This window comes from Arvicanthis niloticus, chromosome 15, assembly GCF_011762505.2.
Source record: "Arvicanthis niloticus isolate mArvNil1 chromosome 15, mArvNil1.pat.X, whole genome shotgun sequence".
NCBI lineage: Eukaryota > Metazoa > Chordata > Mammalia > Rodentia > Muridae > Arvicanthis > Arvicanthis niloticus.
The window spans coordinates 854,700-872,181 of NC_047672.1; the positions used below are offsets into that span (position 1 = coordinate 854,700).

Below are 17,482 nucleotides of genomic sequence, written 5' to 3' on the forward strand. Positions count from 1 at the left end.
AGAATGTTCAAATGTCCAGATGGATTACCAGAGAGCAAGTGAGAGCCAGAAACAGCGCCCCCTGGTGGGCAATGGACAATAGCGTGCCTTCCCTGGCAGCGTGGAGGGGAACAGGTATGAGTCAGAGCCACTCCCACCAAGAAGCCACAACCCAGTGGAGGAGGCAGTTTAAAAAAAAAAAAAAAATTACACAGAAGGCACAGTGACTCAAGCCTGTAATCCCAGCATTGGGAAGGAAGGTTAGCGAGTTCAAGATAAGCCTGGGCTATAAAGAGAGTCTCAGGCTAGTCAGAGCTATGTAGCAGGTCTGGGAGGTATTTGGGAGATAATTATAGCAAAAATAAGTTTATCCCAACTGCTGTAAGAGCTATTCACTTTTGAGCTGGAACTTTAAGCCAGTGATTCAGGCCCAAATAAGGAAGGCACCTATAGATTAGGTTGCACTTTGATAAACGTCATGACCTACATACTAATAATTCACAATAACTAAGTGTCAGTAGCAAGATTACACAGGGAGTTTTTCAATGCATGCAGTCACATGTATTGAAAAACTTTAGTCTCCAGGAGTTAGAGACTAAAGTGGTGGCACGTCATGTGCATTATGTTTTTGTTTGGTTGGTTTGGGTTGAGGCATGGGGGGTGAGGGGGGTGTTAGGGTGGAGGTGGTGGGTGGTGGTGGTGGTGGGTGGTGGTGGTGGTGGGTGGTGGTGGGTGGTGATGGTGGTGGTGAACTCCCAGGTCTGTTTTCACCCATTCCTTCTCATGGAACCACCACTACACTCCCTGAAGATGCCAGGACACATAGAGATTGTCTGGAATAACTCTAGAGAAACGGCTCGAGGTCAGAAGCGCCAGGACATCCTCGAATGTGAGAATGAACGTTGCACAACCTCTGACCATCAGCTGACCCTAGGCCACTAAGTAAATGGTAGCTAGAGCTGCTTCTGCTAGGTCCCGCCTACAGCCAACATCTTATCCAATCACAGCTTGCGACAAGACTGACGTGTCTTTCCTCCAATCATCGCCGAGGTGAGAAGGGGTTGTCGGGATTGGGCCATCGCTAACATGGAACCCTCAGTAGGATAAGTGTAAGATTGCCGTTGCTGGCTGCCCCTCTTTCTGCTTCAACATGTTGGTGCACCTATTTCGGGTCGGAATCCGGGGTGGCCCAGTTCCAGGATGGTCGCTACAGTCCCTGCGCTTCCAGACGTTCTCAGCCACCAGGTAAAAAAAAAAAAAAAAACAAGAGCAACTTGGAGTGTGGGCCATTGACCACACTCGCGCGGGGCCAGCCGGGAGGTGTAGTTCTGGGCTCGCGCGGGGCTTGCTGGGAGCTGTAAGCTAGCTCGGCGGGTGTGGAATGTCACTCTCCAGGGAATTGGCCTCAATTATTCATGATGCTGTGTGGATGCCAGCAGGAGGCTCCGCAGGTCTGCATCCACTAGCGGTCAGTACTCAACCGGCTCCAGAGCGCTGGCCACACCCAGTCAGCACTGTCCACTAAGGGGCGCCACTCGCAGCTCGCATCCGCTCTCTGGTAATCCACCTGAAGATCTGGATGTATCTGTAATTGATGTTCATAGACATGGTGCTTCAGGATTACCTGAAATAACTTTAAATGATCAAAATCGATTCCTGAGCTAGCGAGATGGTTTAGCAGGTAAAGGCACTTGCTACCAAGCCTGAAGACCTGGTTCCTACTTGAGAACTCATATGGTAGGAGAGATGCAATTTCAGCAAATTATCCTCTTACTTCCACTGTACCAAACCTACTAAATAGATAAACACGTACATACATTTAAAAAATTTTTAAAGTAGTTCCTAGCTAGGATCTACTGAATTCAAGAATTCAAGGCCAGCCTGGTCTATAGAGAGCTCCAGGCCAGCCCAAGCAACATAGTGAAATATCAGCAGCATCCACGTTGGAGCAGGACAATTGCTAGGAATTTGAAGCCAGCACAGACTACATAGTGAGTTCTGAGTGAACAAAACAAATAAGGAATTGATTCTTAGAGCTAGATGTGTCATTAGGAATCAAGTCTCTCTGAACTGGGCCTCGTACCCATTTATTCAGGAGACTGAGTCTAAATCCAACATACAGTGGAATGTGGACTACACATCCTAAGTTCAAGGGTTATCTGGAAAACTTTGTAAGATCCTGTGTCAAAATAAAGAGTAAAAGGATCATTCATATGACTCAGTAAAGACGAGTCACTAATGTGGTCCCTTGAGTTTGTCAATCCCTGGGACCCACATGTGGAAGGAGAGAACCAACTCTTGCAAGCTGCCCTTTGATGTCCACTCACTCTGGAATGCTTAAGCACACACGAACTCAAACAAATAAAATGTAATAAATTTTAAAAATAAAGATTAAAAGCAGAGCTGGGTACATGGCTCAGTGGTAGAACTTTTTTTTTTCAAACATGAATCATAGGCTCAATTCCTAGTACCCTAGATAGAAAAAAAAAAAATCTGATCCATTCTTGATAAGATAAAAAATGAAACAAAAAACAAACAAAGTAACCCACATTGGTCCAGAGAGACTAAAGGTTAGAAGCATGCAAGAGTCCAAAGTCTTAAGTTTTTCTTTTTCTTTTAGTACTTTATTTTTTTACTTTTTATGTGCATTGGTGTTTTTGCCTGCACATATATCTATATGAGAGTGTCAGATCCCCTGGAACAGAAGTTATAGGCAGTTGTGAGCTGCCACATGGATGTTGGGAACTGAACCCTGGTCTTCTGGAAGAACAGCCAGTGCTCTTAACCACTGAGCCATCTCTCTAGCCCTTTGTTTTTAGTTTTTTGTTTAAGACTAAGTTTCACTATGTAGCTCTGGCTGGCCTGGAGCTCTTTAGGTAGACCAGTCTGACCTTGAACTCATAGAGATCCACCTGCCTCTGTACTGGGATTATAGGAGTGCCCTCTACCCAGAACCTAGAATTTAATTGTACATTTTCTATAAGAAGCAACTGTTTCCCTGACAGGTCCAGGGGAAGATTGCCAAGGGTGGGTAATAACTGTGTGGCAAGCCTGTCTGCTTGATGGAGGGAGGGCAAGCAAGGGAACGAGAACTGGTGCTGGGAAGTTCTCCACCGATTGTTGGCAGTCCCCATAGCCTCCTGGTTTGGAGGAGCTGAGAGAAACTAGAAAGTAGGCATGATAAATTATTAATGGTTTAAAAACAGTCTTTAGAAAGAATGAGGGTGTTGATAATATTTAAACCTTAAAGAGACACGAAGTAAGACCAGATAATGAATGTGTTCATTTCAGTTTGTGAAACAAATTTATCAGATCAGGGTCGTTTTGAAAGGAATATAACATAAACTATCTGAATATGTGTTTCAGAATTAAGGAACATATTTTGTGAAGCCTTTCAACTTTGGCACTCTCTCAAACACACATAGTGCTGGGTCGTACTAAGTTGCAGTGTATTGTTTCAGTGACAGTAAATCTGTATGTTTGCAAAACATTGCAGTGGTCAGCCTTACTACATATCTAGCAAGGGCATACACAGCTCCACAAACATCTCAATAGATTTCTCATATCTCAGAGATTTCCTAAGTTCTGGTGTATAAAATATGCCTCTGCCCCATCAGTAAGTCTGCTGGAAAGTTAGGACAGTAGTACAGGAAGAAAAGAGAATGAGTTTTATCTAAAACTGAAGCTTGATAGACATAAGGCATAGTGGAGGGAAAGAGAAAAACTGTTTAATTATGTGTGTGGGTACATGAGCACAGGTGTCAGAAGACACCAGAGGGATTGGATCCCCTCAAGCTGTAGTCACAGGCAGATGTGAACTTCCTGGAATCAGCCTCAGGTCCTCTATACTAGCAGTGCGTGCTCTTAACTGCTCAGCCATCTCTCCAGTCCCTATTTTATTTTATTTTGAAACAGGGTCTCACTTTGTAGCATAGGCTGGCTTTGAACTTGAAATTTTCCAGTCTCAGCCTCCCAAGTGTTGAGATTTCAGGAATGCACTGCCACACCCACTTACACATTCTCTCTAAGTCGTTCCTCAACTTCGGTCTATTTAGAGCATTCATCTGTATACTTCTGGCAGATAACTTCTGCTCCAAATGGGTTCCCTCTGTCCTGTCCTTCCCCTCTGGCTCTTCCCTATTATGACCTCTGAAGTGCAAATCTGACTTTATTACACCTTATCCTGAACACTGCAGATAACCCTAAAAACTCCTCATGAGAAGATGGCCTTCTTGTGTCCAGGTGCTTTGCCGAGAGACTGGAATGATAGCTCTTCCAAGACACCTGTTTCCTCTGACTCCCCATGTGCCCTGTCAAAGCCACATTGTTGCTGAAAGTCTTCTCTCATGCCGGCTCTCCTGAGGGCTCTGCCCCACCTCCCCAGGATCCCCAGTGTGAAGTGGCCAGCATCCATTCACCAGTGCCTTTTCTGATGCTGTGGTCAAACCCAGCAGCACCTACTCTCTGAGCTGTGTGCTTACTCACCCCAACCAGCATAACACTAGGGGGAAGAGATTACTTTGTCTGATTTGGTCAGCTCCATATTCTATGACACTGTAAGTTTACAGGTGTTATAAGCAGCTGAATCTACGGTTCCATTTTATACATACGGGAGCTGAAGGATGACAAAAATCAGTCCTTTGTGTTTTTCTTTCTGTTTCCTCTGTCAGCAATGAGAGGAACCTTTGGCCCTCTTGCCCACCTCATTCCTGGGAACAAATTATACCATCTCTCACTCAGTTCTTCTCCTTACCAAGTGAGAATAAGGGCATCTTCCAGGGTCAAGAGCTGTAGACCATTCCTCTCTATTGCTAGGTCACGCCTTCTATGTTGATGACCTTGCATAAGTGCAGGGGTAGGCACAGAGAAGAAGCTCACCCCGAGAATTCTCTATGAGCCATTCTCTAGGAAGCCTTCTTGGTCTGTCCCTGTAAAGGAGGCCTGGGTCTGGCGCTCCAGGTGTCCTGTCTGGCGGGCTGGAGACCTGCATTGACTGGGTGCCTGGAGGCTAAGTAGGGGCCGTGCTGCCTGATGTGGCTCCACCACAGTGCTAGAGGGAACGGCTCTTAGGATTGTACTCTGATAGCAAAACATTCCACAGCTGCTCCACATGTGAGCGAGCAGGTGTCTTACAAATCAACATTGTTTAAGAATTCACTAAGGCATTCATTCTGGGTGAGGTAGCTCATTTATCTGTAGTCATAGCTACTCAGGAGGCTGAGCCAGGAGGATCACTTGAGAGCAAAAGTTGAAAGCCAGGCTGAGGAATACTGGAAGATATTATCTCAAAAGAAAATAAAAGCATCCATGGGAGAGGCTGCAGATAGAATGCGGATGCAGAAACTCAGCCAGAGCCCATGGGGGTGTTAGTCATTTGAAGGACAGCCAGGCCCACAGCTGTCAATGCCTTTTTCTACCTGCAGGTCCTCAGATGACCGGTTCAGCTCATGCCTCCTTCGGGCTGTAGCCCAGCTCCGGTCACAGCTCCGGGCTCACCTCCCTCGAACCCCACCAGCTTCCCACCGGAGCCCCTCTGCCTGGTGTTGGGTTGGGGGAACCTTGGTGGTCCCTGCAGTCCTGTGGCAGCATCCCCGCCTCTGCCTTATAGCACGATGTGAGGCCAAAGGGTCGCCTCCTGCCCAGCCCACACGTGGCCCGGAGCTGCGCTTTAACTGGAAGCTGTTCTGGCATTTCCTTCACCCCCACCTGCTGGCCCTGGGGGTAGCCATTGTGGTGAGGTTTTCTCTGCTCCTCCATGCTCAGGCCAGGAAGAGCCTAGGCAACTCCAAACCAGACTTGCACAGACAGGGACAGCATTCCTGCCTTGCGGAAACACAAGGACGGTCTGGGCTCTGGTGCATCAGGATAATCTATGCAAGGGAGCTGAGTTTGTGGGATATGAGGACTCAGGGGCTGGACTTGAACTCTCAAAGAGGCACTTCTGTGACCACATGAGTAGCCACAGTGTGGACAAGGCAAGGCTAAGTAGAGGGTGGGGGAGGAAAAGCCAGAGCCAGGGAGGGGATGAATATGGCCTCCCCTCCACGTTTCTGTTCCCACTGTCCCTGTTCCAGCTGGCCTTAGGTGCGGCACTAGTGAACGTGCAGATCCCCTTGCTCCTGGGCCAGCTGGTGGAGATCGTCGCCAAGTACACGAGAGACCACATGGGGAGTTTCGTGTTTGAGTCCCGTAAGCTCAGCATCCAGTTGTTCCTACTGTACGGTGTTCAGGTATAGCCGGGTAGCTGGGCCTGGGGCTCACAGCAGCCCTCTTGGGGTGTCCCTAATTGCCAGGCCTCTCTTACAGGGACTGCTGACCTTTGGATACCTAGTGCTGCTGTCCCACATTGGTGAGCGCATGGCCACGGACATGCGGCAAGCCCTATTCAGCTCCCTGCTCCGGTACTCGAAGCTCTAGTGGGTGGGTCAGGGTGGGACAAGGGGAGACCAGGGGAAACAAATCCTGAAGTATCATCCCCTCCTCCTTCACCTGCTACCATCATGTCTTACTGCCAGGCAAGACATTGCTTTCTTTGATGCCAAAAAGACAGGGCAGCTAGTGAGTCGCTTGACTACTGACGTGCAAGAATTCAAGTCATCCTTCAAGCTTGTCATCTCCCAGGTCAGTGGGTCAGGCCCCTGTGCAAACTCAGCAGGCCAGAGTTGCCTACCCCAGCCCTGACATCCTAACATTGCCTTGAAACAAGGCAATGCCCCTGCCAGCTCTTAGTGTAGACTGTCTGAGGAAGGTATGAGAGAGAGGAACAAAGAGTCTGGATGGAGGCACTGGGAATGTGTCAAGGTCAGGACAGGCTGCTGCTCCATGCTCTGAAACCCTTCCTTCCCCAGAAAGCCATTGTGAGGCAATTATGAGTGACCCTGGCAGAAGCAAACTCGCCTGACCCAGCATGACCCCTTTGTGCCCATTCCCAGCTGGCATCAAACTCATGTATGACTCTACTGCATATTGACAGCCCATCCTGTGCGCCCCTCCATCACCTGGTCCCAGGTTTGGCAGGTCACTGGACCATGGTAGTCAGTGTACTCCTGTGCAGTCCATTGTGTCCAAAACAGAAACAAGCAATGGATTTGTCTAAATAAAAAGGGTATGGCCTGTGGACATTCTCACCCATCCCTTTTGAAACTGATAATTAGATCCTGGCTGGCTGAGAAAGGGCTTCGCTTGGTAACCAATGACTGCCCCCTTGACCTCTAGGGCTCATACCGGTGGCCTGGGCCTCGTAAGTGCAGAGCTGTGCCAGCCCACCCTTAGCAGAACACTCACCATCTGGTGCTGATGCGCCAACATCCTGCCCTCCTCTCACTGCTCAGGGACTACGCAGCTGCACCCAGGTGATTGGTAGCCTGGTGTCCCTGTCTATGCTGTCCCCACGCCTTACACTGATACTGGCTATCGTCACACCTGCCCTCATGGGAGTGGGCACCCTGATGGGCTCAGGCCTCCGAAAGCTATCTCGCCAGTGTCAGGAGCAGGTACTGGAATTCTTGACTTGTCCCCCTTGATTCTTCCCAGCATCTCTGGCCCATTCTCCTTGCCCTTCCTTCTGCCTCATCTGTCTACAACTACTTCCTATTTCCCTGTCTCCATGCAGATTGCCAGGGCAACGGGTGTAGCAGACGAGGCCCTTGGCAATGTTCGGACTGTGCGGGCCTTTGCGATGGAAAAGAGGGAGGAGGAGTAAGTCCTGGGAAAGCAGAGCATAGAGTGGGCCCATCTCACACCCTCCCCCGCCCTGGCCCTCAGCCCAGCTGCTTCCTGAGTGCCCAGCCTAGCCTCTCTTCCCAGACGCTATCAAGCAGAACTGGAGTCATGTCGCTGTAAAGCAGAAGAGCTGGGCAGGGGCATTGCCTTGTTCCAAGGGCTCTCTAACATTGCTTTCAACTGTGAGTGAAGGAGGCCCTGCCTGGGAGGGGACGTGGGCTAGGTGGGAGCAAAGACAGGCAACAGACAGCCTCCACTTGCCTAGGTGTTCCTAACATACTGAGTGCCTGCATTTGTGAGGTACCCCAGCTACTGACTCCTATGGGATGTTAAGTGACATCATCCCTTAGCTTGTAGAGAATGCTGCAGGGCACCCTTAAGGAGTGTGCTGTACACCTGCCCCTCCCCACTTTGTTTTATTTTTGTGCCACTGTGGTAGAACCAGGACCTCAATGTTAGGAACATTCTGTTTCTCCAGCCCTTATGTTTTCATTACATGTGTGTCCGTGTGTGGGTGTGTGGATGTGACTGCAGGCACCTAAAGAGGCCCGAGAGCAGGGTGGCAGTTGTGAGCCATCATGTGGCTGCTGGGAACTGAACTCAGGTCCTCAGCATGAGCACTGTGTGTTCTTAACCACTGAGCCATGGTCCCAGCCCTTTTATTTTCAGATTTTATTTTCAGAGCCTCACTAAGTTACCTAGGCTGACTTCAGAGTTTTTCTGTATCCCAGGCTGCCTTGAACTTGTGATTCTCCTGCCTCAGCCTCATAAGCAATTGTTACATGCCTATATCACTATACCTGGCCTGCCTTGCAAATGTGGAGTTGAGGGTTGAGAGTCAGCTGGTGGCAGACTCAGGACTCAGTCTTCGTCCCTTGCCACTTCCTGCCTCACTGCCTGGCCCTTTCCCATGTAGGTATGGTCTTGGGAACCCTGTTCATTGGAGGCTCCCTTGTGGCTGGACAGCAACTGAAAGGAGGAGACCTCATGTCCTTCCTGGTGGCATCCCAGACAGTACAGAGGTGAGTAGAAACCACTGTCATCTCTCGGGAGAGCTCTCCCTACCCCAACCCCACTCTGCCATCCTTCCAGAACCATGCTTAATAGAACAGGAATGTCACTGTACTTGGGGGGAGGGGCTGCTGCCTGACACTAACTCTGGTCCCCCAGGAAAACCCAACAGGATAGAGCCTCCAAAATTTCCACAAGAGCCTTCTAAGGCTCTACTGGGCCTCCATTCAGGGATGCAGCAAGCATCATTAGCTTTCAGGCAGCTCTCAAGTGTCCCTGAGAAGCTTTCAAAAAAAAAAATTAATTGTGGTGAAATAGACAGTGGAAATTTTATTGCCCTGGCCATTCTTAAGTGCACACTTTGGTAGTGTTATGCACCGCCCAGTGTTTTTAGCCACCACCGACACCAATCACCAGAACCTTGTCTTCCTACAAAAGTGAGACTTTTAAACGTTAGCTCCGCTGGGCAGTGGTGGCACACGCCTTTAATCTCAACACTCGGGAGGCAGAGGCAGGCGGATTTCTGAGTTCAAGGCTAGCCTGGTCTACAGAGTGAGTTCCACGACAGCCAGGACTACAGAGAAACCCTGTCTCGAAAAACCAAAAAATAAATAAATAAATAAACAAACAAGCAAGCAAACATTAGCTCCCCATTCCACTTCCTGCCTTCTGTGACTCTGAGCATACTCAACACCACACAGAAGTCGTCACACATTGTCCTTCCCTTGGTCCCTGGCTGGCTTCACCCAGCACAGTGCTTTGGGGTGGCCCTTCATGTGGTGTGGCATGTAACAGGACTGAGTACCCTATGGATACCTTCCTTAACGGGCTTTTTAAGGGCTGCCCTGGCCTCAGACTATGTCTTGGGATGAGATGAAGACCCCCCCCCCCCAGGTGCTACACGTGTAACTTAGATTTCCCTGCTTAGCTGAGCCCCCGTCCACCCTGTGCAGCAACCTGGAGCTCATCTGTCACCTTGGCCACAAGGTAGCCTCAGTGGGCTGTCTCAGTGGGCTGTCTCAGTGGGCTGTCTCAGTGGGCTGTCTCAGTGGGCTGTCCCAGTGGGCTGTCTCAGTGGGCTGTCCCAGCAGGCCACAATTGAATCTTCTCAGTGAAACCCAAGCACTTCCTACTGTTGTTTTCTACCTTGCTTTCCTATACATAGCAAATAGTCTCTTAAAAGAATATAAATATATGTTATGATAAATAATTAAAGAGTGAGTATGCTATAATAAATAAAGAACAAAGACATTAGCCATGTCAGAAGTGCTCTCCCCCTTCTCAAATTGGTCCTTCCCTACAAAGATGAAACTCCTCATCATAGTGGTGCCCTGTTGTGCCCTCCCCCGGCCTTGAGCAGGCCAGAAAGACCTTGTTTACCACAGTAGACCTAATAGTAGGACCTAGGTGGAGTTACCCACCATGCTTCTCTCGCCTCTCCTCTCTGTCTCCTTTTTTTCATTTCCAGCCTCCCTTTCAGGTGAACCCAGTTTGCCTGTGGCCACAGGCGGCTCCACCCTGTCCCTGCCCACAGTCCTATCTTGCCATTGCAGTAAGATAGGACTGTTCTTAGAGTCTCACAGTTCTTAGAGAAAGGCCTAGTGTCTGGTTGCTACTGTCCAGTGTGAAGTAAGGCCAACCTGGAAATGGTAGGACAGTCTCATCTGCATTCTAGCCAAAGGACTACAGAGCAGAGCACACTGGGTCCTAGCTACATGAGCCTTTGCTTCCATTTCTGCTCCACATCAAAGACCGTCAGACCCTCTGGTCTTGGAAGCATTATCTGTCCTCTGGCCCAGCAGCTGTTCCTCTCTGGCTTTGCTATCTAAGTACTCTGATTGCAAAAGAGGTGGAGGTTACCGTATCCCTTCTGCTACCTTGCATTCCTTGTGCTGACCTAATTCCCTGGTCAGCGTGGGCTCCAGCCCCTGATGACATTCTAGTCCTGAGGACTCAGATGAACAACTTCGCTCTTCTTCCTGGGCACATGCCTTCCACCTTCATGTTCTTACCTGCCTACTGCACTACTCAGCCCTAAGCAGTACTATGCTTAGTAGACTGTAGGGCAGCCCAGAGAGTAGCCTTCGCTGTCTCAGGCCTCTGCCAAGTCATCATCACCAGCCAGCTGGGGGAATTGGCCTCCTTAGGAAGCTGCTGTGTTCCTGCCTCTTCCTGTGTATCCAAGGGCCCATGTGTCAGGGCTGAGGTCCAAGGGGAGGGATGAGCAAGGCATCACAGCTCCAGCTAAGTGTTCCTTTTGGCAGAGAATGGATGGTCCCCAGGTAAGGAGTTTGCCCAAACCACTTTACTTCATCACAATCCACAGCTGGCCCCATTGTACCAGCTTTCAGAGCAAGGTCAGGGCACTCCCGTGAGTCATGTGTGTTTTGGATTTCAGTTGTGGTTGGCCCCTTTGCCAGGCTCTAATGGATTCCTGGTTTCCTGTGAGCTGGTCACATCCACAGATAACTTACCCACTTAGCTCCTCACTCCATAGCCTTCCTACTCCTGGCAAGTGCCTGTTGCCCTAAACCTGCCATAACTGTTTCCTTGAGGGCTTTGGGGTGCTTACCCAGCACTGGAAGAGTGAACTTGGTCCATAGCTTGCTGGGATAGCAGTCTTTCCTCTTCTCAGAAAGGGCCCATTGCACTCAGTGGCATATACACATGGGTTAGCTAGCCCACTGGGGACCGTGACTAAGGCTGTTGACTCATCTTCCTTAGCTCTCAGCAGGCGACCAACCCAGCCCCAGCCCTGCTAAGACCAGGGAGGTGACCCACTGTCTAGACAGATAAACACATGGCATCACCTACACATACCCACTTTTAGGGCAAGCCCACAGAAAACTCTTTGTCAGGAAATCTGCTTCGGGGGCTCCCCAGGGCTTCCCGTTTTAGTCCCCTGTCTCTATTTTTCTTCTGAAAGGGTTTAACTTTTTCCACCTTAATTTGAAAGTAAGTCCTTGCTTCCCCAGAAGTCCAGCATTAGATTTGACCTCCCACTGTGAACCCATCCTTATCCCTGTGACCTCTGTCAAGGTATCTGTTTAGTTAAAGCAAGGGTGGAGACCACAGGATCAGTTAGGCCCCCTCTGGTGGGCCACCTTCACCCTGTTTACTGAAGGCTCAGGGAAGCATGTGGGCATGCCACTGAGTCCCAGTCATTTACCCATCAGCCACTGCTTCCTGGAGCCTCTCCAGATCCTGGCTCTGGCAGCCAGGTCGGCAGGGGTAGCTGGGGGTGGCCAAGAGAGCCCTAGTCAGACCAGGTTCCTGGCCCTTTCTGTCCTAAGACCCCTCACAGGGCCTTGTTCACAGGAAGCATTCAGTTAAATGCCAGCTGACTTCCCCTCATTCTCAGCCCAAGAGGCCCCTTTTCTCCACCTCCCCACCAATGCTGACCTGAAACTGACGTTCTGGAAGGTTCAGTTAACTGAAGAGGGAACAGACACTCAGTGATGTGGTGTCACAGAGTCCCAGGGCTCCTGTGGCCATAAGATCTTGGAGCCTTCTACATGTGAGCCCTGCCGTTGCCTCCCCAACAGCTTTCCCTTTTCTCTGGCTCTTATTAATAGCTCTTCTTACTCTTTCCTCTGGCAGGTCTATGGCCAGCCTCTCTGTCCTGTTTGGTCAGGTAAGTGAGAGTCTGGGTTAGAGTCCCCATCCATCACTAGAGAGGGGTGTGTGTGTGTGTGTGTGTGTGTGTGTGTGTGTGTGTGTGTGTGTGTGTGTGTGTGAGAGAGAGAGAGAGAGAGAGAGAGAGAGAGAGAGAGACTGACTGTTACTGCTGTGAATACTGCCTATGGTTGGATGGTTGGGTGTGGGCAGAATAAGAACAAAGAACAGGGTTTTTGAACCCCAAGACCACAGTCTGGCTCCACTCTACTATGAGGGCTGTGGACACACTGCAGCCCTCTCTGGTAGCAGAAGCCCCCTTCAGTAGGAGCCCCGGTTTTTATCTCAACCGCAAACCAGAATCCTCCTGCAGGTGGTGCGTGGGCTGAGTGCAGGAGCCCGAGTCTTTGAGTACATGGCCCTGAACCCTGTCATCCCACTGACTGGGGGCTACTCCATCCCCAGCAAGGACCTTCATGGTTCCATCACCTTCCAGAACGTCAGCTTCAGGTCAGCATTGGTGGGGAGGTGGAGAAAAGGGACCTTTTGGGCTGAGAATGAGGGGAAATCAGCTGGCATTTAACTGAATGCTTCCTGTGAGTAAGGGCCAGGAACCTGGTCTGACTAGGGCTCTCTTGGCCACCCCAGCTACCCCTGCCGACCTGGGTTCGAAGTGCTCAAGGACTTCACCCTGAAGCTGCCCCCTGGCAAGATAGTGGCTCTCGTGGGCCAGTCTGGGGGAGGTAAGAGGAACCTCACCATTTTGTATTTTTTGGTAACCACTTGGAGCAGGGCTGGTAGCAAGCTCTCCATGGTTCCTCCAAACCCCTTCTCTCCACCTCCCTCCAGGAAAGACCACAGTTGCTTCCCTTCTGGAGCGCTTCTATGACCCTGCAGCTGGCACGGTGATGCTGGATGGGCATGACCTGCGTACACTCGACCCCTCCTGGCTCCGGGGCCAGGTCATAGGTTTCATCAGCCAGGTGAAGGGCAGAGCTGGGCAGGGTCTCAACAGCAAAAGACCGGGGCCCTTCTCTCTCTTCTCCACTGTTCCTCCCTGTTCCTCCCTGGTCTTCATGGTTTCTAGCTGTCCTCTGGATCCAGGACATCCCTCTCCCTCTGCAGCTTTGTCCTTATACTCCAGAGCATAGACACTGCTCCTGTGGGCTGCAGTCTTAGGGTACCAAAGCAGCAGTTCTAAAGCTGCCAATAGCCACATGCAGGTGAGGCCAAAACTCACATGACCTTCTATTACTATAGGGCCCGACCATTGTCACCTTGATGTGTGTCCTTGTTCTGGGGAGGCTGGGTGTGTGTGTGTGTGTGTGTGCACCTCTTTGAACTTCAGACGCACCCTGTAATAGTGGTCTTATAAAATAGACCCTGGTGCACATGACAGTCCCTAGGTTTTGAGGCTGGCTCAGAGTATAGCCTGTAGACGCCATCTCTGTGTCCCCATGCCACTCCACCTTGCAGGAGCCAGTCCTGTTTGCAACAACCATCATGGAGAATATCCGATTTGGGAAGCTAGATGCTTCCGATGAAGAGGTGTATACAGCTGCACGAGAAGCCAATGCCCACGGGTTCATCAGCAGCTTCCCTGATGGCTACAGCACTGTGATTGGTGGGTTCTGATGGGAAGCCCTTGCCATCTCTATTTGGCCCTTCCTTGCTCTGTCAATTTGGTGTGCCCCTTATTATTGAGGCTTCCCAGGGCTGCTCCCCTTATTGACCTGTGACCCTGCCATCACTTGGCACTCCCTTCCAGGTTGTCTCCTGTGGTTTCAAATCCCTTTGTGGTTAGCATCTTTGTGCTGTGCAGCCCATTCTTGGGTGCCAGGTGGTCTTACTGCAGCCAAGGCCAGAATCCAGAAGATAGTTGTTGCTGTAAGGCACCTGGTGGGATATCATCTCAAGAGACCCACCTAGGAAGGGAGACACATGCAAGACATTGTGTTTTGGGTGCACTGTCATGCTGGGGCATTCAGACTGACAAGTATAAACACGACAGCTGGGGGTGAAGTCCTGACAGGAGCCTTATGGAAGTTCCTAAGTACCCAGTACCTGTTGCCCACCACCTCCAGTGGTCACTTTAGACCCCTGTCCTGTCTCCTCTTTCCCTAGGTGAGCGGGGCACAACCTTGTCTGGTGGTCAGAAGCAGCGCCTGGCCATCGCACGGGCCCTCGTCAAGCAGCCCACAGTGCTGATCCTGGATGAGGCCACCAGTGCACTGGATGCAGAATCTGAGCGGGTCGTGCAGGAGGCTCTGGACCGGGCCAGTGCTGGGCGCACCGTGTTGGTCATTGCCCACCGGCTCAGTACTGTTCGTGCAGCCCACTCCATCATCGTCATGGCCAATGGCCAAGTCTGTGAGGTCAGTCAGGCTAGGAATGGGCAGCGGCTCGGGTGGCACAGCTAAGCTATATGAGCACCTGGCCTGCTTCCAGGCGCTTGAGGTCATGTGCTGGGAACAAAACCCCAACAGACCAAGGTCTTCCTATCCTTGGATAAACCCAGGCTACTACCCTCTGGGAAAGTTGAACTACAGGCTCCCAGGACCAGAGGATGTGTATGTTGTTGGTAAAGAAACTGAGGCATAGCTGGCCACCCAGAGGCTAAGATGCAGAGAGGCTGTCTCACAGACTTGTGGGAGTAGTCAGGGGCAGAATCAGAGGACATAAGTGTATCCCACAGCCGCAGCCAAAGGAGAGACAAAAGTAATCAGACCTCTCAGTGTCAACTGAACAGAAGGTGGCATTGGCTGGTGAAGCTGTCTGTGCCCAAGGTGGCAGAGTTGTCAAGTGTCCCCAGAAGGACCATGAGCCTAAGTAGCTGTGAGCCTCACAGGTGATGGAGGTCAGCCCTGCTGGGACTCTGAGTTTAACTCTGTTAAAATGACCTTCCTTCTGTCTCCAGGCTGGGACCCATGAAGAACTCCTTAAAAAAGGTGGGCTCTATGCAGAGCTTATCCGGAGACAAGCACTGGATGCCTCGCTGAACTCACCCCTACCTGCAGAGAAGCCTGGAGACCCCAGACACTGCTAGGGGAAAGCCTGAGACCCTTGGGGCCAGGTCACTGCAGGGCGTCAGTCCGAGGCTGGAGCTTGGCTGGGACAGAGGCCTTGAAGGGCCAGTGTGCTGGAGTGTGGCCTGCACTACTGCTCCCTTAAAGAGCCAGGCCCAGCAGCGGGGGCGGGACGTGGCTCTCCTCCCACCTGCTCCTACCATCCTGACTCAGTTCTGTGGACATGGATGTTCACAGTCAGGCAAAGTCCCTGAACATCTCTGCTCTACCCTCTCAGGCTGGGCCAGTTCTTCCCCCAACACTCAGTTGTTTAGGCCCTCACTCCAAGGGACTGTCCAGGCCTGGTAGAATAGGATGTAATCTCAGCACTTGAGAGAGAGAAGTGGGGGGATCAAGAGTTCAGGACCATCCTGGGCTACATAGTGAAACTCTATCTCAAAAAATAAAAGAACCTAAATAAATAAAATTTTAAAAGAGGCTGAGGCTGTAGCTTAGTAGCAGAATGCTTGCCTGACACGTGAGGGTCCTAGATACAATCCTTTGTACTGCAAATAAGAAAGAAAGCCCAGGGCTGGAGTGTAACTCTGGACCTGAGACGAGACTCTGCCTCACAGTAGGACCATACATTCCATCCCAAGCTTTATGTCTGCACCCGCAGTGGAGCTCTTGGTCCATCCTCCACACAGCCCTGGGTTCCGGCAGAAGGAAGTGGTAGTGGCCGTTGTACCAGTGGCTGTGCCATTCACCCCAGTCAGACCTGGTGAGACACTGAAGAGGCTGCTGTGCCATGTGTACACACAGACACAGTGCCAGCAAGTACAAAACCAGCATGGTACATAACCTGTAATCCTCCAAGATGGGAGCTAGTGGCAGGAGATATCCTTACTACACAGAGGCTGAAGCTAGCCTGGTCTTTGTGAGAGTCTGCCCCAATGGTGGAAAGCACAATTAATACAAAATACAATATGAGGCTGATATGAGAGCTGTAAGGATCATGGAAGTAGTGGGATGGTGGCCTTGCCTTGAAAGCGGGGAGCAGGCAGCCTGTGGTCCCAAAGCTGGGGCCTCCGCTGGCTTCTCGGGTGTTGAGGAAAGCACATGAAAGACCCTGTAGACTGCACTGATGCTCCCAGAGGCCAGCACTTTGTTGATGCTACTGCAGATGCCTTGATCCACTTCACTTATGCCCAGAAGGTGATGGCCCCTAGTCTTGGTACTGTAGGTCACTTCCCGCTGAGAATCCATTCCTGGCCAGCCACATCCAGGTTGTAGGACTCTATGCAGACCAGGGAGTGGATCAGGGGAGAGGGGCTGTAACTGCATGGCCAGACAAGCATTTTGTACTTTTCATGTGGCAAAGGACGACATTGTCTTTCAGGAGTGATGGGTGCAGAGGACAGAAACAGCTGCTGCTGGGGGCCAGTGTAGGACCACATACAATGCTGTGGAGACAAGGAACCCAAGAACCCTAGTCCATAGTGCCCTGGTTTAGTGTCCGTAGTGACAGCCTGGGAAGCAGAGTTCTGGGGTGGCTTCCATTGCCTGGCCAGTGCACCCCACCCCCAACAAGTGCAGCTTAGAGCAAGGCCTCTGCTTTCTATAGACATGTCCCTCTGTCTGGCCATCCCCTTTATCCACTTGGGGCATGAAGTCTCCCTCCCCGAGCATCCAGCCCATTGGTTCCACATGCACAGTCATCAGGCACACACAGATTCTCAGTCCCCTGACAGCCCCAGGATGACTGCCACCAGGGAAGGGACCCTATGGCCACTGGCTGGTAACCCCAGCCCTGTGGGTATACTCACCCTGTCACTCTGGCCTAGCTTTCCCAGCCCCTTAGTAGAGAACAGTTTGGCTACACTTGCTCTTAAAAGCTTCTTCCAAAAGTTAAGTGGCACATGTTGGAATCACGCCCTTAAAAACCACAGTGTAATAGCCCCAGAAAGTGGTCACATCTGTGCCACAAGCCCTTTTAGTCACCTATCCTCCTAAGATGTTGCTTGCCTAGCCTGTGCCACTGAGCCTGGGACCATTTCTGAGACTAAGCCCCGAGTGTTTGCTATGTCTGTACAGCCAGAGCCAGCACAGTGTGACTGACTGGTTGGTGGAATTATGTCTCCACCACTCAT

General features: G+C 50.9%; 1 protein-coding gene across 6 annotated transcripts; it reads left to right on the forward strand.

Moving 5' to 3' along the window:
• Nucleotides 1-1,027: 1,027 nt before the first annotated feature.
• Nucleotides 1,028-15,830, forward strand: Abcb8 (ATP binding cassette subfamily B member 8). Of its 6 annotated transcripts, none has more exons than XM_034519028.2 (16): nucleotides 1,029-1,224; nucleotides 5,403-5,712; nucleotides 6,054-6,209; nucleotides 6,286-6,380; nucleotides 6,495-6,600; nucleotides 7,311-7,472; nucleotides 7,592-7,677; nucleotides 7,786-7,883; nucleotides 8,618-8,723; nucleotides 12,313-12,346; nucleotides 12,701-12,837; nucleotides 12,976-13,070; nucleotides 13,177-13,310; nucleotides 13,804-13,951; nucleotides 14,452-14,702; nucleotides 15,245-15,830. In XM_034519028.2, the coding sequence occupies exons 1-16, from the start codon at nucleotides 1,130-1,132 to the stop codon at nucleotides 15,371-15,373; spliced, it is 2,142 nt and encodes a 713-aa protein (XP_034374919.1). In that variant the 5' UTR covers nucleotides 1,029-1,129; the 3' UTR covers nucleotides 15,374-15,830. The 6 variants fall into 6 exon arrangements, with proteins under 6 accessions (XP_034374922.1, XP_034374920.1, XP_034374919.1 ...); XM_076913231.1 differs by having other exon boundaries at nucleotides 6,054-6,168; nucleotides 6,286-6,328; XM_034519030.2 differs by lacking the exon at nucleotides 5,403-5,712.
• Nucleotides 15,831-17,482: the final 1,652 nt, after the last annotated feature.